The 14,791-nt window shown below is 43.8% G+C and overlaps 1 protein-coding gene across 4 annotated transcripts in view; it reads left to right on the plus strand.

The window, feature by feature from the left end:
- Positions 1–14,791, plus strand: part of CTBP1 (C-terminal binding protein 1) — a 211,463-nt gene that overhangs the window by 77,775 nt on the left and 118,897 nt on the right. The window contains exon 1 of one of the 4 annotated variants that reach the window (XM_065735904.1): positions 5,299–5,320. The exons of the other annotated variants lie outside the window; for them this stretch is intronic. Coding sequence (XP_065591976.1) covers positions 5,314–5,320 — 7 coding nt within the window. The 5' untranslated portion in view covers positions 5,299–5,313. Of the gene's footprint in view, positions 1–5,298; positions 5,321–14,791 lie in introns of those variants that run through there. 4 annotated transcript variants of the gene reach the window in all.

Genomic DNA, 14,791 nt, shown 5'->3' on the forward strand with positions numbered 1-14,791 from the left:
CAGAGAACATTGCTCGCCATCATGTGTCGATGGTACAGAGGCCACACACCATCTTTTTGCAAGCTGCTGTGGGCAGTTTCATTGTATCTTAACCCTTACACTAAAGAGTCACAGAGTCATTAAGGCTGAAAAAGACCCCTAAGAACATCTAGTCCAACTGTAAGAAGTAGTAAAGAAAGGAGACTGGATGCAGCTGGACAGAAGAGCTCAAGGAGAACGATTTCTTCCTGCACCAATGTACTGGCAGTTGTTTATGAAAGTGAAATATTTTTCTAAAACGTGTGGCATGCCAGAGAGGTTACCAGTGGAGTATTGAGACTGGCTTGTTTAATGTGCATCACCTAGCATCAGTAGCAGGGCTGTGCTAATGACAAAATTGGAAGGCATCCTAAATATAGAAGAGAATCAGGATGTTGTACAGAAATAACTAAGATGACTTTGGAAACTGGGCTAACAGAAGTGGAATCAAATTCAAAATGCAAAATTGAAGGTCGCATCTTCGAAGTGAGTAATGGCGGAGATTTTTAAAATGGGCATTTACAACAAGATCCTCATTATAGATAAAGAGTACCAAATGATCACAGGATGTGCATTAGCAGTCCCTGTGGTGTGCATAAAAACAAGAGAACAGAATTTTCTGCTCTATCAGTGTGAGGTTTTTGTTGATTTTTTTTTTTTGGTTGGAAGGAGATGAAGAGACTGTTAGATAAGAGGGAGCCAATATGGAGCCGAATTAAGAGAACTGGAAGCCAAGGGCTGTAGAAGCATACATGGTACAACAAATGCTGAATTTAATCAAGGCTGTCCTTAAAAAGGCTTTCTAATTGTTAGAATATCCAAATTCCACAGCATCATTCTGGTGAGGGGTGGAAAAATGGACATGCTTCCTTCACTGGAAGATCCAGATGATGGCGGGACTTACTTTGTGTAGTCCTGTAATATGCCTAAGTGAAATCCTTCTCAGACCTGTGCTTTTAAGAAATGTGTTGTACCATTAATGCTTGTAGTGCTTTATTCAAACAATATGATTTATCTGGGAAAAGCATGGACGTTCATATCTGAGACAATCTGCTTTTGGAATGCAAGCCTATTGCAGTAAATATATATAGATATAAATACTATATATATATATATATATATATATATATATATATATATAAGCTAAATGCATTAAGAGAAAAAAAATCCTTATATTTAACCAATGCAGTAGATATTTTACCACAATGGAAGGTACAAATAGCGTTCAAAAGGAGCTCAGTAGATCCAAAAAGATTGTACTAGGAAGAAAATGTAGGTTGGGTGGTTAACCAACCAGCTTCCTCAGTTGAGAGAGCGGACAGTTTCTTAAAAGCCTCTTTTAGATGCAGTTCTGTATCAACTGTTTTCTTAAATTCCTTATGCTCTTGAAATTACACCCCTGAAACACCAGTTCTGTTTACCAAAATATTTTCAAATTTAGCTGAAGGTTACAACACAGGGAGATAGTTCAGGGAAGGAAGCACATATCTGGCGTTGACAGTTTTGTAAAATGATGTGAGTGTGCATGTACAGTATTCAGAATTTTTGCTGTAAGTAAAGGAAAAAATAGAAGCCCAAACTCAACCCCATCCCCATCATTATAACAGATTTTGACTTTAAAAATAGCATTTTTCTTGTACTTCAAATCAGGAAGTATCAAGGCTTTTTATTGTAGCTCTGTATTTTATCAGCACTGAAAACCAGCATAGGAAAAAAGACAACTGTATTAGATTACCATCTTTTTATTAAGTTTCTCTGCAAAACACAGATATGTGGGAATCTGGCATTTTAAAGCCTTATAGGAGTGCAAAAAGTAATGTTATGAAATACTTAAGAAAAAGGTCACCTGAGATCATTGTTACGTAACATTCATTGCATGACAAATGCTGTAAATTTGGTGGTTTAGGAAGTGAATAAAAGAAATTCTCAGATCACTGAGCATGCAGAGATTGCCTAACCCACCCTTTGTGGTCTTACCTCCCATATCATTCCCTAACTCAGGGAGCACTAGTACAAGCTTTGAGGAGGAAGGTACAAGAGGGTCAAGGGACTGGTACCACGTAGATGAAGAGCTGTAGTGGGCATTTTTGATTGCTGCAGTGGTTTTCAGATATTTAGGACAGAAAGGTTGTCATCAGGAGGGATACGTAAAGATGTCCTGGTGTACTAGACTTGATTATAATTCTTACCATTATGCATACAGATGCCTTTTAGAGTAGATGAAGATATACATATATGCATGTGTGCATATAGTATCAAGGATTCATTTGCGTAATTACAGCTCGTAATTTGTCTGCGTTGCAGCTATTTTAGAAGTTAAATAATTGCTTATAGGAGGCAATGGTAATTTATGGCAAGGAAAAAATGCTCTCGCCTCATCTTGTCTGGAGGGTGGTGGGTGTAGCTCTGAAACTTGTCCTGTTTGCTGCTTCTCTAAAATATGCATTGCTGCTGCGTGCTTTGGTGGCTGAAAAGATTCATAGCAGTGTGGGTTTGTTCTTCAGAAATGAAATGATCACCATGCAGAAAATTTGTAAAATCTTGTAACAAATGGTCCCTTATAAGCAGGAATAATTGGTTATGTTTTCCGAACAAAAATACCGCATCGTGAAGAAAATGAGTGTCTTCTAATACATTTCAAGTTGCTAACAATATGCCAGAGGACGCATTTATTCTGTTGCTGATCTAAGTTGCTGTAGTTAAGGAAGACAGCAGCCGACCCAGTGTGGTAGCTGTTCTCAAGGTACCATGTCCGTTCATTAACTTAGCAATATCCTATAAATGATTGAATTGAAATGAGGAGATGGCCTTGGAGAAAATGAATGCCATGGGAAAGAGCTGATGGGGTTATAGCTTCCAATATGTTCCTGATTATGTTTAATATATTATTAAATGCCATTTGTTTCAAAACAGGAACTTGATTCGTACTGGATTTAATCGAAACAAGTGCTGTTTTATATCACTTAGGCTCTGCTTGATTTTTGTTTCATGACAGCATCTCAGGATTAAGCCTCCATCACTGATAGTTAGCAAGAAGGCTGGGACAGACCCAGTGTCCTGTGTTTAGCTGAGAAGTCCATGGGAGTTCTGTATCTTAGGTGTGTAAAATACCCAGGGACTTAATACAATCCAGAAGCAGTGCCACTGTCCAAATACAATTCCAGGAAACAATGCACTTAAGAGCAATATCTGGATGACCTGGCAAGCTGTGATCACGTGAGGCCTGTGGGAGTGCACGACATGTTTGGCAATGCAGAGGAGTAGGGCCAATGTGGGGATGGTGCTGGCAGACGTCCGTCTGTCGGTATGACACTGGTCGTTGAGTGTGTCAGCACAGAGGTGCTGGGAATCTTTGAGTATTCCCACAACGACGGCTGCTGATGTTGATGTTGATGCTGGACTATTTTTGCAGTTTATCACAAAATGCCAGATTTGCTCAGCATGTAATTTAATCTTATGCTTGGAAGCATCCACGTTACTTGGTTATCGTGAAATTATTCTTTAATAAAAATGTATGCTTCGTGATATATATTTTATTAATTTGGCAAATCATTTTATCGACTGTGGCAGATGCCAGGGCTGGGAGAGGTGTCACAGTCACTGGGAGCCTGGCAGCAGCTCGGGGCTCTGCTGGCTGCTTGGCTCATGGGGCACCTTGCAGACCTGTCTGTGCTGAGCTGTTAGGGAGCTGCTCCCTCCTGTAAGTCAGCACCGGGACTTGTGTCGGTATCAGCTCCAGCACCGCACGGCGTGTGGTAGCCTGTATTAGCAAACACTGAGCTAATTAATAACGGGGCTTGTTGGGGCAGGAGTTTTCAGCAAATGCGATTTGGTAATTTTCATAGAATCATAGCATGGCTTGGGGTTGGAAGGGATCTTAAAGCCCATTTCTTTTCATGCTCGGCCACGGGCTGGGTGCCCCCACCAGCCCAGGCTGTCCAGGGCCCCGTCCTTGAGCTCCTCCAGGGATGGGTGTCCACAGCTCTGTATCCTTCTTGTGCTGGAGGCTCCAGGTCTGGATGCAGCACTGCAGGTGGGGCCGGATGAGGGCAGAGCAGTTTTAGCAAAGCAGATACTTGTTTCCAAAGTTGTAGGACTCAAGTTAAATAATAAGAAAATGAGGTTTTGCTGTCGATTTCCCAGTAGCAGTAGAGCACAGGGCTCTGTGTGCTGGAGTGAAGCTGTGGTCTACACGGCTCTGGGTTTGGAGCTGGTGTTCCTAAAGTGGATTGGATGGTAGCAACTGAATATTTCTGTGTCTTTGTTGGAAGGAAATGAGGCTGTGAGCACCTGTGTAGCTGGGGGACATGCTGTTTCCATCTTCTTCTCTGCTGGGATTCCCAAAGATGAGCTGGACGCTGGCATGGTAAAATAGCCCACAGAATGTGCTTTTGTGCAATAATAATTATTAAAAAAGAGAGAGGGAAAAAAGTCAAGGAGAGAAACATTGAGAAAAGGTGAAAAAATGAGAAAAAAGGAAAAATAGGAAAAGGAGGAAAAAGAAAGGGGAGAGAAGAGGGAAAAAGGGGGGGAGGGAGGATGGGGAAAAACGGGGGGGGGAAGAAAAAGAAAGGGGGAAAATGAAGGAGAGGAAGAGTGGAAAAGAGGGGAAAAAGGAGAAAAATTGGCAAAATTTCGGGAAAAAGGAAAAAAAAGGAAAAGGGAAAATATGGGAAAAAGAATGGAGGAAAGTAAAATAATGGGGGAAAATGAGAATAAGGAACGCGGAGGAAAAAATGAAAAAGGGAAGAAAAGGAAAAGGAGGAGGAAGGAAAAGGAGGAGGAAGGAAAAGGAGGAGGAAGGAAAAGGAGGAGGAAGGAAAAGGAGGAGGAAGGAAAAGGAGGAGGAAGGAAAAGGAGGAGGATAAAGGGGAAATGTGGCAAAGAAAAAGGGAAAAACTGGGGAGATGGAAAGAAGAAAGGGTGAAAAGGGGGAGAAGAGGAAAAATAGCAAGGAGGGGGGAAAAAGCAAGGAGGGAAGGGAGGGAGAAAGCAAAAAGATTTGGGAATGGAAAAGGAGGAAGAGAAAAAGGAGAAAAAAAAGTGGAAAAAAGGTAAAGGAAAAAAAAAGTGGGGGGGAGGAGACTTCCCCCCCCCCCCCCCCGCCGCGGCCGTGCCGCGCCCCTCCCCCCGCTGCTGGCGGCCGCCTAATGAGCTGCGCCCGGGTTGGCGGGCGGCCAGCGGCGGGCGGCCGCCATTGGCTGCGGGCGTGGCGCCGCGCGCTCCGATTGGCCGCCGCCGTCTGCCCCGTATTTTCAGCGGCGGAGGCAGAACGCGGCGGGGCCGGCGGCGGGGATGCAAGGTGGGTGCGAGGGGGGGGGGCTGCCTGCAGCGCCCGGCCCGGCGGGGTGCTTCTTTTCGCTGGTATTTGGATCATTTTTCATTTCCTTCCCCCCTTCCTCCCCCACTATTTTTTTTTTTTTTCCATTTATCCACCCACCTCCGGGGCGCGCAGGGCGGGGTGGCCGCGCAACCGGACGCGCAGCGCGGCGGCGTGGGAACGCAGCGCCGTGCGCTCATTCAGCGCGCTTGTCTTTGCGTGAGCCGCGTTGGGATGCGGTTTCCGAAGGGGCTCTTTGTTGCGCGGGGATGCGCGGCTCTGCCCCGGCTCCCGCAGAGCGCTCATTGACCGCCCCGTCCGACCCCCCCCGTCCCTTTAACACCCCCCTCCCCTTAACACCCCCCGCCCGCGGTGACAGCTCTCGGCCGTCGGAAGTGGGCTGTTCCGAGCGCTGCGCGTCCGCCTTCCGTTCAAAATAGCGAATAGGAAGTTCCGTGCGCTCTTTTTTGCTCTCCTGAATCCTCTGCCGCGCATCTCGCGGACAGATTTGGCTGTGCGTTGTTTCCGCGGGGGGGTGGGGAGGGGTGTAAAAACAAGTTGCGTCTGATGGAGATATGTTCCGGGATCGAGACGCGTTCTGCCGCTGGGTTCTGCAACTTTTCTTTGCGCCCTGAGCTCAGCATCGCCGCAGCGATGTTTGCTTTCTGTTGCAGCCCGCAGTTAGCTAGAAATGTCAGCGCACCGTGGTACCTCCTCCTCCAGAAGCAGTGCTGGAACGGCTCGTTTGTGTCATCACTTGGGTGATGTGGGAAGTTTAGATAGAAATGCCTGGTTGGAAATCAGTGCCTAAGTATTATTATTATTATTATTAATCAGTTTGTTCCTTCAGCATTACAATGCCCCAGTGCAGCAGTTTGGGTTCGGATGAGTTCAGGTTGGGATGACTGGTGCTGTTGCTCCTGGTGCCATTAACCCCTCTGCCACTCCCATAGAGGCAGAGGGATGCTGGCAGAGCTGGGCCTGCTGCTAGGCCTGAAACCCCCATTTTTTTTTTGTCCCAGCAACCTAAAGACAGAGTGCAGTGCTGCACGGAGCTCCCCACATCTCCTGTGCTGCGGAAGATGGGCATGTGGATGGCTGAGACTGCTGTGCTTTGTGCTCAGTGGTTGTGGGCACATGGATGGGGAGGTGGATAACTGTGTGTAAATAATATGTTAATCGTGTAGCCTGTGTGTACATAAATGGATGTATAAGCAGTGTGTACGTAATCTAATTCCAGCTCAGTGAGGACTTTTCAAAAGGAGAAATACCCCTGTATGTACCCCTATACAATATACCCTATTTTGGTTTCATGGCGCTGTGGCTTTTATAATATATAAAAATGTTTTCATATTTTATATGTGCATGTAATATTCAAGTATATGTAATACAAACATAATATACACATAATATGTATTTGTCTGTCTATAAAAATATGTATGTCATACTCTATGTAAACTTTTTCAGAGCATCCCAAGAAAACAAAAATAACTGTGTCTGTTTGATATCTACTCAGAGAATTACTGAAGTGGAAATACAAACAGTGACGGGATCAAGGGGGAATGCTTTCAAGCAGAAGGAAGGGATATTTAGGTTAGATGTTAGGAGGACACTCTTTACCCAGAGGGAGGTGCAGACTGCTCTGATCCACCTGAGCTGAACCAAACCCTGCTTCTTACTTCTGCTCTTGACACATTAACATGTACTAATACTACTATCTAAGGGAGATGCATGTTACATATGTAAAAAATCTCTCCCAAATATTACAAGCTCATTCTTCATTTATAAGTTTTTATTAAATAAACAAAATCAGGCTGGAAAAGTTACATTTTCTCTATTACTTTTTGTTTTTCAAATTATGTGAGTGGGCTGAGAACTCCTGTGTGTGCAAGGAGATCTGTCTGCAGGCAAGTGTTCTGTACACTGAGTGCTGGAGGATCTCTGTGCATCAGTCAATAGACTCCTTCATTCAAAAACAGTCTTTGAATTTTTCATCTGCTGCCTATCTGTGCATACCTCTGAATGTTTGCAGATCAGTGTCAAGCGGTGTTCAGTTGTTTTGATTGCTTATTTTTTTCCCCATTAGTGACTTAATTGGATGCAGAGAGAACGTGTTCTTGGTAAAACTCGAGGGGTTATGGAGTTCTTTGGGGTTGCAGTGCCTGCGAGATAGCAGTGTGATTGGCAAGAGCAGCTTTCACTGAAAGCAGCAATGCTTGTTTCAAAAGTATAATTCCTTGTATGTAAACACATGCAGTGTTAGGTTGGAAAACTTCTGATGACAATTACATGCCGTGTTTGTTTTTAAATGACTGTTTTGATTATGCAGAGAAAGATTGATCTCCATTTTGTAAGGATGTGTGACTCCTGAGCTGTATGGTTACCAGCAGTGCCTCCTGTTCAGTGCAGAGTGTAACATTTCCAGGTGGCAGAGTTCCTCAAAGGGGTGAAATGAATTAAGTGGTACAGGGTTTTTTTACAGCCCTCTCGTTGCAGTAACGGTGCGTGCGAAGCATGGATTTCCATCACCATGGCCTTTTGGGTCCCAGAGCCTGCCCTGTTCAGGCAGATAGGGGCATGTGGGGTGCTTGGGCCAGGCTGGTTGATTCATGGGCTGGATGAGGTACTGGGAGTGTGGGTAGGAGGTTCAGATCGTTTTTGGTGTAAAGCTTTCTTTCCCTAACCCCCATCTTCCCCTCTGACGGATCTCCGTGCCTTTCAAACAGCAGGGTTCAGTTCCCAAAGCTGAAGATGAGGACTTGCAGCCAGACAGTGGGGAGAGGGACCATGAAAAGGCTTAAAATGAATTCTATACTTCCCCTCCTGCTTCTTGCACACGTCCTGTGTTGGAAGCTTCTTAGAGCTGGCTCTGTCCCTTAGGGCAGAAGCTGTGCAATGTGTAAATTCTCAGCCTGGCTGCACATCTGGCTGTGCAGTGTTCAGTGCTCAGGAATCATTCTGGGATGCTCATGACAAGCACCGCTGGCGGAACACACTGCAGATTTCGATGCACATTATTAAGGAATGAGTGCTCAAAGCAGAGATTAGGAGTTGTACAACTTGGAAATCGGTGCGTGATGATGCAGTTAGACATGGAGGAGTATGCAGGCAGAAAGAGGAGAGATGCAGCATAACGGTGGCTGCACTGATGGTTGCTTGAGATGTATGCATGTATTTTTAAAACCCTTGAGAGCATACTAAATTGAACTTGTTATTCATAGCGGAGTAACTGAAGCCATTCCCAAAGTGAGCCCCTTTCCTGTGAAGGGCAGCAGTTGCTTTTGCGTGTCTTGCCTTTACCTTTTGGTATTTTATTAGGCAAAGTCAGATTAACATGAAGTTGGCATCTTGATAAAAGCATGCAGCAAAACCTCCTCGTTCCTTTACGGGCACTTACTCCAGTGTTCTGCTGCCTCCTGGCAGGCAGCCTTCATTGCTAATGGCTCTCTCCCTGACAGTGCACATTGTTCTCATTGCTGAGTCAGAGTGAAGAACTCCATGCAACAGGTGGTGGTTGGTATGGGGAAGAGCAGTCCTGTTATCCTGGAGCAGGCTTGGTCTGATGGAAGAAGAGTCAAAACATGTTAATCATCCCTTCCTTGGGTTGGCCTTTTAGAAACAGGGAAGGATCACCATGGCAAAAGGTGCTTTAAGACTTATTAAATATTTCTGAAGCACTTAGGAATCACATTTAAAAAGATAATTGCCTAGTAAATTGTCTACTTAATAAAACATCTAGAGTATATTAAGCTTCATAATCACTTAAGTAGATGCGCGTAGTTTATTTACCTACTCGGCAACAGCTAACAACCATTGAAAACCAACAGTTCTTTAAGAGGACTACATTTGCAAAATGAAATTATTTACACTGTTGTTTTCAGTTCACCAGTTTAAATTACTTTTGCATTTATGTTTAAGGTTTGATTTAAGCCATACTTTGTACCGTTAATGTGCAAAATTTATCATTGGCAGTGAAGCTGTGAACAAAAGATATTCCTGGCTGGGCTCACAATGGAGTGGCAGTATTTTCCTGTGGAATATCAGAAGCATCAGAAGGAGAACCTTCTTGTGGTGTACGGTATTAGATGTGTGGTTCATGATGTTTGATACCTAGGGGATAATAACCCAACCAGGCTGCAGGCTGGTGGTCTCTGTGCAGGCATGAAGGTGCAGGTGTTGCTGGTGCATGGCTGCATGGTCACCTCTCTCTTTAGAACCAGAGAGATATTGATCAACGTTTCCATGAATGAATAGCAGAAATCTCTTCATCAGATATAAAGGGGCTGGTAATCCTTGCTGTTGCTTTGAGGGTAATGCTAAGAATAACCTTGGAAAGTACTACAGGGTCATAAGGACTCCCTGAAGCTGTTCATTTGTTTATTGTTCAGCCTAAGAATTAGTAAACAAAACCTTTGTAGGTTGGCACAGTGCTTGAAAGGGTGGTATTTGTTTTTCTCTTTGTTTAGGCAAACAAAATAACAACCTGATGTTTTCTTCAGTCAGGAAGGAAGCTGTGAGCAGAGCTTGCAGAATGAGTGACCTGTCCTCCTCTTGTTGCAGCTGGAAGATGCGTGCCCAAGCTGAGATCTTTGTGCAGGGGCAGGGCTGTAATCACAAAATCTCACGTTCAGAGGAGGGTAGCGTGGCTGCGAAGCAGTTTCCTTCTTGCTTCTTATCTTTGGGGTGGCAGAACTTCTCCTTGTCCTTTCATGGGACCCATGGGTGCTCCGTGATATTGCCAAAATTAAATGTCTGTTATATCAGAAGCAGGGAGTTTGGTCCAGGGGTTGGCCAGCCAGCTCCACGCTTGCCTTTGAGGAAGGTTGTGAATATGGACTCAATTTGCTCCCATAAAGAATTGAGGATTACTGCTTTAAACAGCAATCTGATTGGCAGTTGTACCTTTAAGGTGTAAAATCCAGATTACATCCATAGGTGCTATAATTAGTTACACTGAAAAGACAAATTAAATTATTACCATTAAATTATTCAGCTTTATTAAAAGAGAAAAACAGTTTAGTGCACTGTCTGTGTAACTGAGGTAGACTTTCAGTGCCGTGTGAGTATTTTGAAGTACTGCAGTGTTTCTGAGCTGTCGAATTATTATTGAACGATCCAGCTTGGTACCTTCTGATTTTCATTCCTACTCATAACAGCTTTAAATAGAACAACCTCTGAGTTGTTGCTGTGACGCATTAGTACTGCACTTGAGAAACCAAGATCAAAAACCGTGTTTCCTATCTTCTAAAAAAAAAAAAATCAATTATTTGCTGAATTGTTGAAAAAATACTGTTTGACGCATTTCCAGTGTGCTCTCCTCAGTGACCAGAATGTCAGTGGAGGCTTTGTTTAAATGTTTTCCCCCCACAGTCCCACCCACACGTACACCTGTTCATCTTTTTGGGCCAGACCTTGGTTTATTTGGTCGGGCTTTGGAGCTGTTTTGTTTCTCCTTCCTTCGGTTAACTGCTTGTTGTCAGCAACAGCGGGCGTTGTTTTTCTGCAGACGGTGTGCCCAAAAAGTCTCATTTCCAGTAGCAAAGAGTTAATCTGGCTGGAAGCTGGATTAACTGTTGCAGTAGCTCCTGATAAACATCTGCTGCAGTTCTCCCAGATGAGAGGGTTGCTTTCAAAAGTGTTGACTGCGCGTTTTGAACCCGTGTGCTTCGCTGTGTGCTTTTGGCTTTCTTTGCTCACTTAGTAAGATCTTTTGAAAGGACACAAACAAGCAGTCTGCCCCAGAAATGGTGTTTATCTTATGATAAAGAGAAATGAATGCGATTATTGAATTACTGAGGGCGTATAGGAGCCCCAAAGCCCCACTTGCTGAGTGGCAGCAAAACTTGTGTGCACGCAGCCATGAGTGTCAGCCCCTGGTGTTTTCTTTGAGGAAACTTCCTGCTCTTGTCCTTGAATCTTTATTTTGAAGTAAATTTTAGATGGAGTGAATCATGTAATGGCACTTTGGTCTTTGAAGTAGGGATTGCCAGTGGTCAAAGCTGAAGATCTGGAAGTCAAAGCTTTTTTTTTCTAAAACATCAACAGCCTTTTCCTCTGCTCTGCTCGAACCACAAAACCTGAGCATTTTGCTGTGACTTTGGGAAAATAACTTGGGGACAAAACATGGCATACCTTGAAGGAGGTGTTGCTTTGTGGTGGTTCCAGGATTATCGGAATCAGCTTCCTAATCCGTAATGCTGAGGTGGCCGTCGTGTGGCACTTAATGGCCTTGTCTTTCTCTCAAGGACCATGATAGTGACAGGAGGATAAAAGAGGTGGAAAAAACCATGAAAAGTAATGGGTGGTGTGTAAAGTAGAGTGAAATGGGAGAGAATAAATGCCTGGGGCTGAGCTTACGGTGTTGATGGGCTTCTGTTACGGAATGAGGGAATGCTGGAGTAAGAGAATGGCAGTGATCAAAGAAACTCATTAGAAGTTCTGAATTATTCTTGGTCTGGAAACATTTGTCCATTCAGATCTATCATTAGGAAGCACTGTATGTGTAGAGAAGGTATTCTGCAGACTTTTGCTGTTGGGCTTGTAAGATTGCTGTGCTTCTCCCAAACTCAGTCCATCCATGCTCGGTCTTTCAGTATTTGTACTGGGTTTTGCTGTATGGCAAACCACTCCCATCTTTCTGCAGTCATTACTGTTAAGGCCATCTGTGTAGTGATTTGAAAATACTTAGAGCAGTGTAAATAGTAACGCATTATTTGGTTTTTGTGTAGATTAAAAGGTGCGTTTAGGGCAGACTTGAGTTGGTTTTTAATACTGTGCAGCAGTGAGCATGATGATCAGTATGCTGCAGAACATTGTTAGCTGTACAGAGGTATAAGAGGAGCTGTTACTAACTCTAAAGTGAATTCAGGAATAGTACTGATGAGGAGGTGTGGCAGTGGTTGCTCACCAAGGTAAGTCACATTGCAAAGCAGTGTCAAACCTGGCAAATTTGGGTTTTACTGCATGGGATGAGGAGAACGGGGTGCATTTGATGAGTACAAAAGGGGAAAAAGCATCCTGAATTTCAACATGGTGGACATAGTCCTATGCACAAGGGCCTTGGTGCAACCAGAGAGAAGTGGGTGATCTATAGAAAGAGGAACTTAAAGGATAGGTTGCTCTCTGTTTTCTTTACGTAGTTTGTCGGATGAATAGCTTCATTGGAGAGCATATACCAAGCAAAGGAGTTGTTTCTTTCATTTGAGATGTAATACAGCCCCCTTAAGAAGAAACATCCTCCAGCTTCTGTCTGGAGGATGCATTTTGAAAGCACCCAGAGGAAATTTTCACGGATGGTTTTGTCTTTTCTCATCTCAGCACTTGCCTACAAGCTTTCAGAATTCATTTTTAAACATCCAGATGCTTTCATTGGAATGGATGAGCAGTTGGAGGAATCCTATCTCCATGTATAGACCATATACCTGCCCTAAATGTAATGTAACAGGGAGTTTACCGTTGAATTTCAGCCTTAGCTTCATGAATTTTGCTGTTTTGATATCCTCATTGATTCGCTTGTAAAAGAAGATTCCTCAGAATCAAAGAGGAAACTGAGGACCAATTTGTGCATTGGTTTGCATTAACTTTTTACAAAGAGGCTTTATTACCCTGTATAATTTTGTTGAGGTTTCTGTAGTAAGCAGAAGTGGTACGCTTTGTTTCTTTAATGTCTCTCCTACTTGTGTGGAGCTGTTAATGGATCTGTTAGTATTGTTAAAGTATTAACAGAAGAATTGTAATTGCTCTGTTGTAATTGTATTGAGTCTGAAAAAGCACTCCCATGGAATATTAATGAGCCTTTTTATGCGTATGAATTATTGTTTGCAGCAAGGAAAATTAAGCTACCAAAAAAATATGTACCTAAATAGTACCGGTCTGGGGGAACATGAGGGTAGAAATCCACAATCCTTCGATCTGGTTCTTGGCTCCGTTGCTCCTCCCATCCCATCCCATCCCAATTGCACTCGAGGTGCTGCAGGAGCTGCCCTGCACCATATGTGCCCTGGTACCCCATGCGGCAGTGAATTTTTTTGTGGGTTTATCTCAGCCTCAAGTAACTTTAACCTTAATTTAGTCTTAAAAAGGGAGAATGCAGAGCGAGTGGTTTTTTTTTTTCCGGCGTCGAAGGGAACTGGAAGCACTTGTCATTGCTATGCGAAATGCAGATGGGGCATTGTGCTGAATTAGCAATGCATAGTTAGGGTGTTAAAATAGTGACAGTAGTTCATTTTTTGTCTTTAAATGTCTGCTTTTTCTCCTGCAGTGCAAAACATTGCAGTCGCCAGAAGGTAGGATGCAAAAGACTGCAGTTGCTGGAAGGCAGGAATTGCACAACCGCTGGAAACTGCCTTAAATCAGCGACCTTCGGTTCACCTCTGCAGCTGCTGCTGGGAACTGTAGTGCTTTTTCCACGTCTAAGTTAGCAACTCTGCCGTTCTTTCTTTCAAGGAATCGTATTCAGCTTTTTTGATGCCGAGTGGCTGACTGGCAACAAAATCCAATCACAGGAATCATTGGAAAAATTGTTCTGTCGTACGTACGGACACAGAGCGTCGGTAGGCAGTAAAACCACCAGGCTGCTTCCTGGGACTTGAGCATTACAGCAGCCAAAACTTGGCAGTTTGTGGAGTGAAATGCAATTTTCTGTTTCTGTTAGCAGTTCTTTCCGAGCAGGCGAGCTGCTGCAGTGCTTATCTTTTTGTCGGGCGTTGAGCTGAACGGCAGACCTGGAACAAACCTCGGGCTCACCCTTGCAGTAGGCCCTGTGTTTGGTGAGGTGTCAGAGGAGCAAATTTGCAACTCCTTTTGCAGTCCCTTCTCCTCCTCCTGAAATCACTTCCTCCCTTGTCCGTTTAAAGCTGAAACTTGAAAACCTGCAGTTTTAAACTTTATATTATTCTTCTACCCTGGAGCTGTTTTTAGTGTCTTTATTGCAAGGAGACAGATGGTGATATTTGGTTTCCTGTCAGTTTTAATGAATATAGATAGGAGTGATAAGAACATTTGCTTCGTTTAGCAAACTTCCTTTTCTGGCTTTTAATTAATGAAGTGCTCGCTGGTGTGCTGCTGCTTTTGTATGAGTACAGTTACATCGTATATATGGTTCTGCTTGCAGTGCTGGGTAATGAAATGAGGAGGAAAGGAACTTCTTGTCTCACTCATCCCTTAAAGTTTACTTGCATGGATTTTGAGTGCTGCAGACACTGGGAAGGTGGTGTGCTTGTAAGGTGTGCCTGAATTGCATCTATTTTTTAATTCATATTTGGAAATACTTGCTTTTTACATTTCTCTTGTCCCTTTTGGTAATGCATTGGCATGGTCTGCCCTGGGAAGTGGTGGAGTCATCGTCCCTGGAGGTGTTCAAAAACCATGGAGATGTGGCACTGAGGGTCATGGTCAGTGAGCGTGGTGGGGATGGGATGGGGTTGAACTAGATGACCTCAGGGGTCTCTTCCA

The sequence above is a fragment of the Cyrtonyx montezumae genome, unplaced genomic scaffold, assembly GCF_038088225.1.
Source record: "Cyrtonyx montezumae isolate F1298 unplaced genomic scaffold, pur_monq_1.0 scaffold_2, whole genome shotgun sequence".
NCBI lineage: Eukaryota > Metazoa > Chordata > Aves > Galliformes > Odontophoridae > Cyrtonyx > Cyrtonyx montezumae.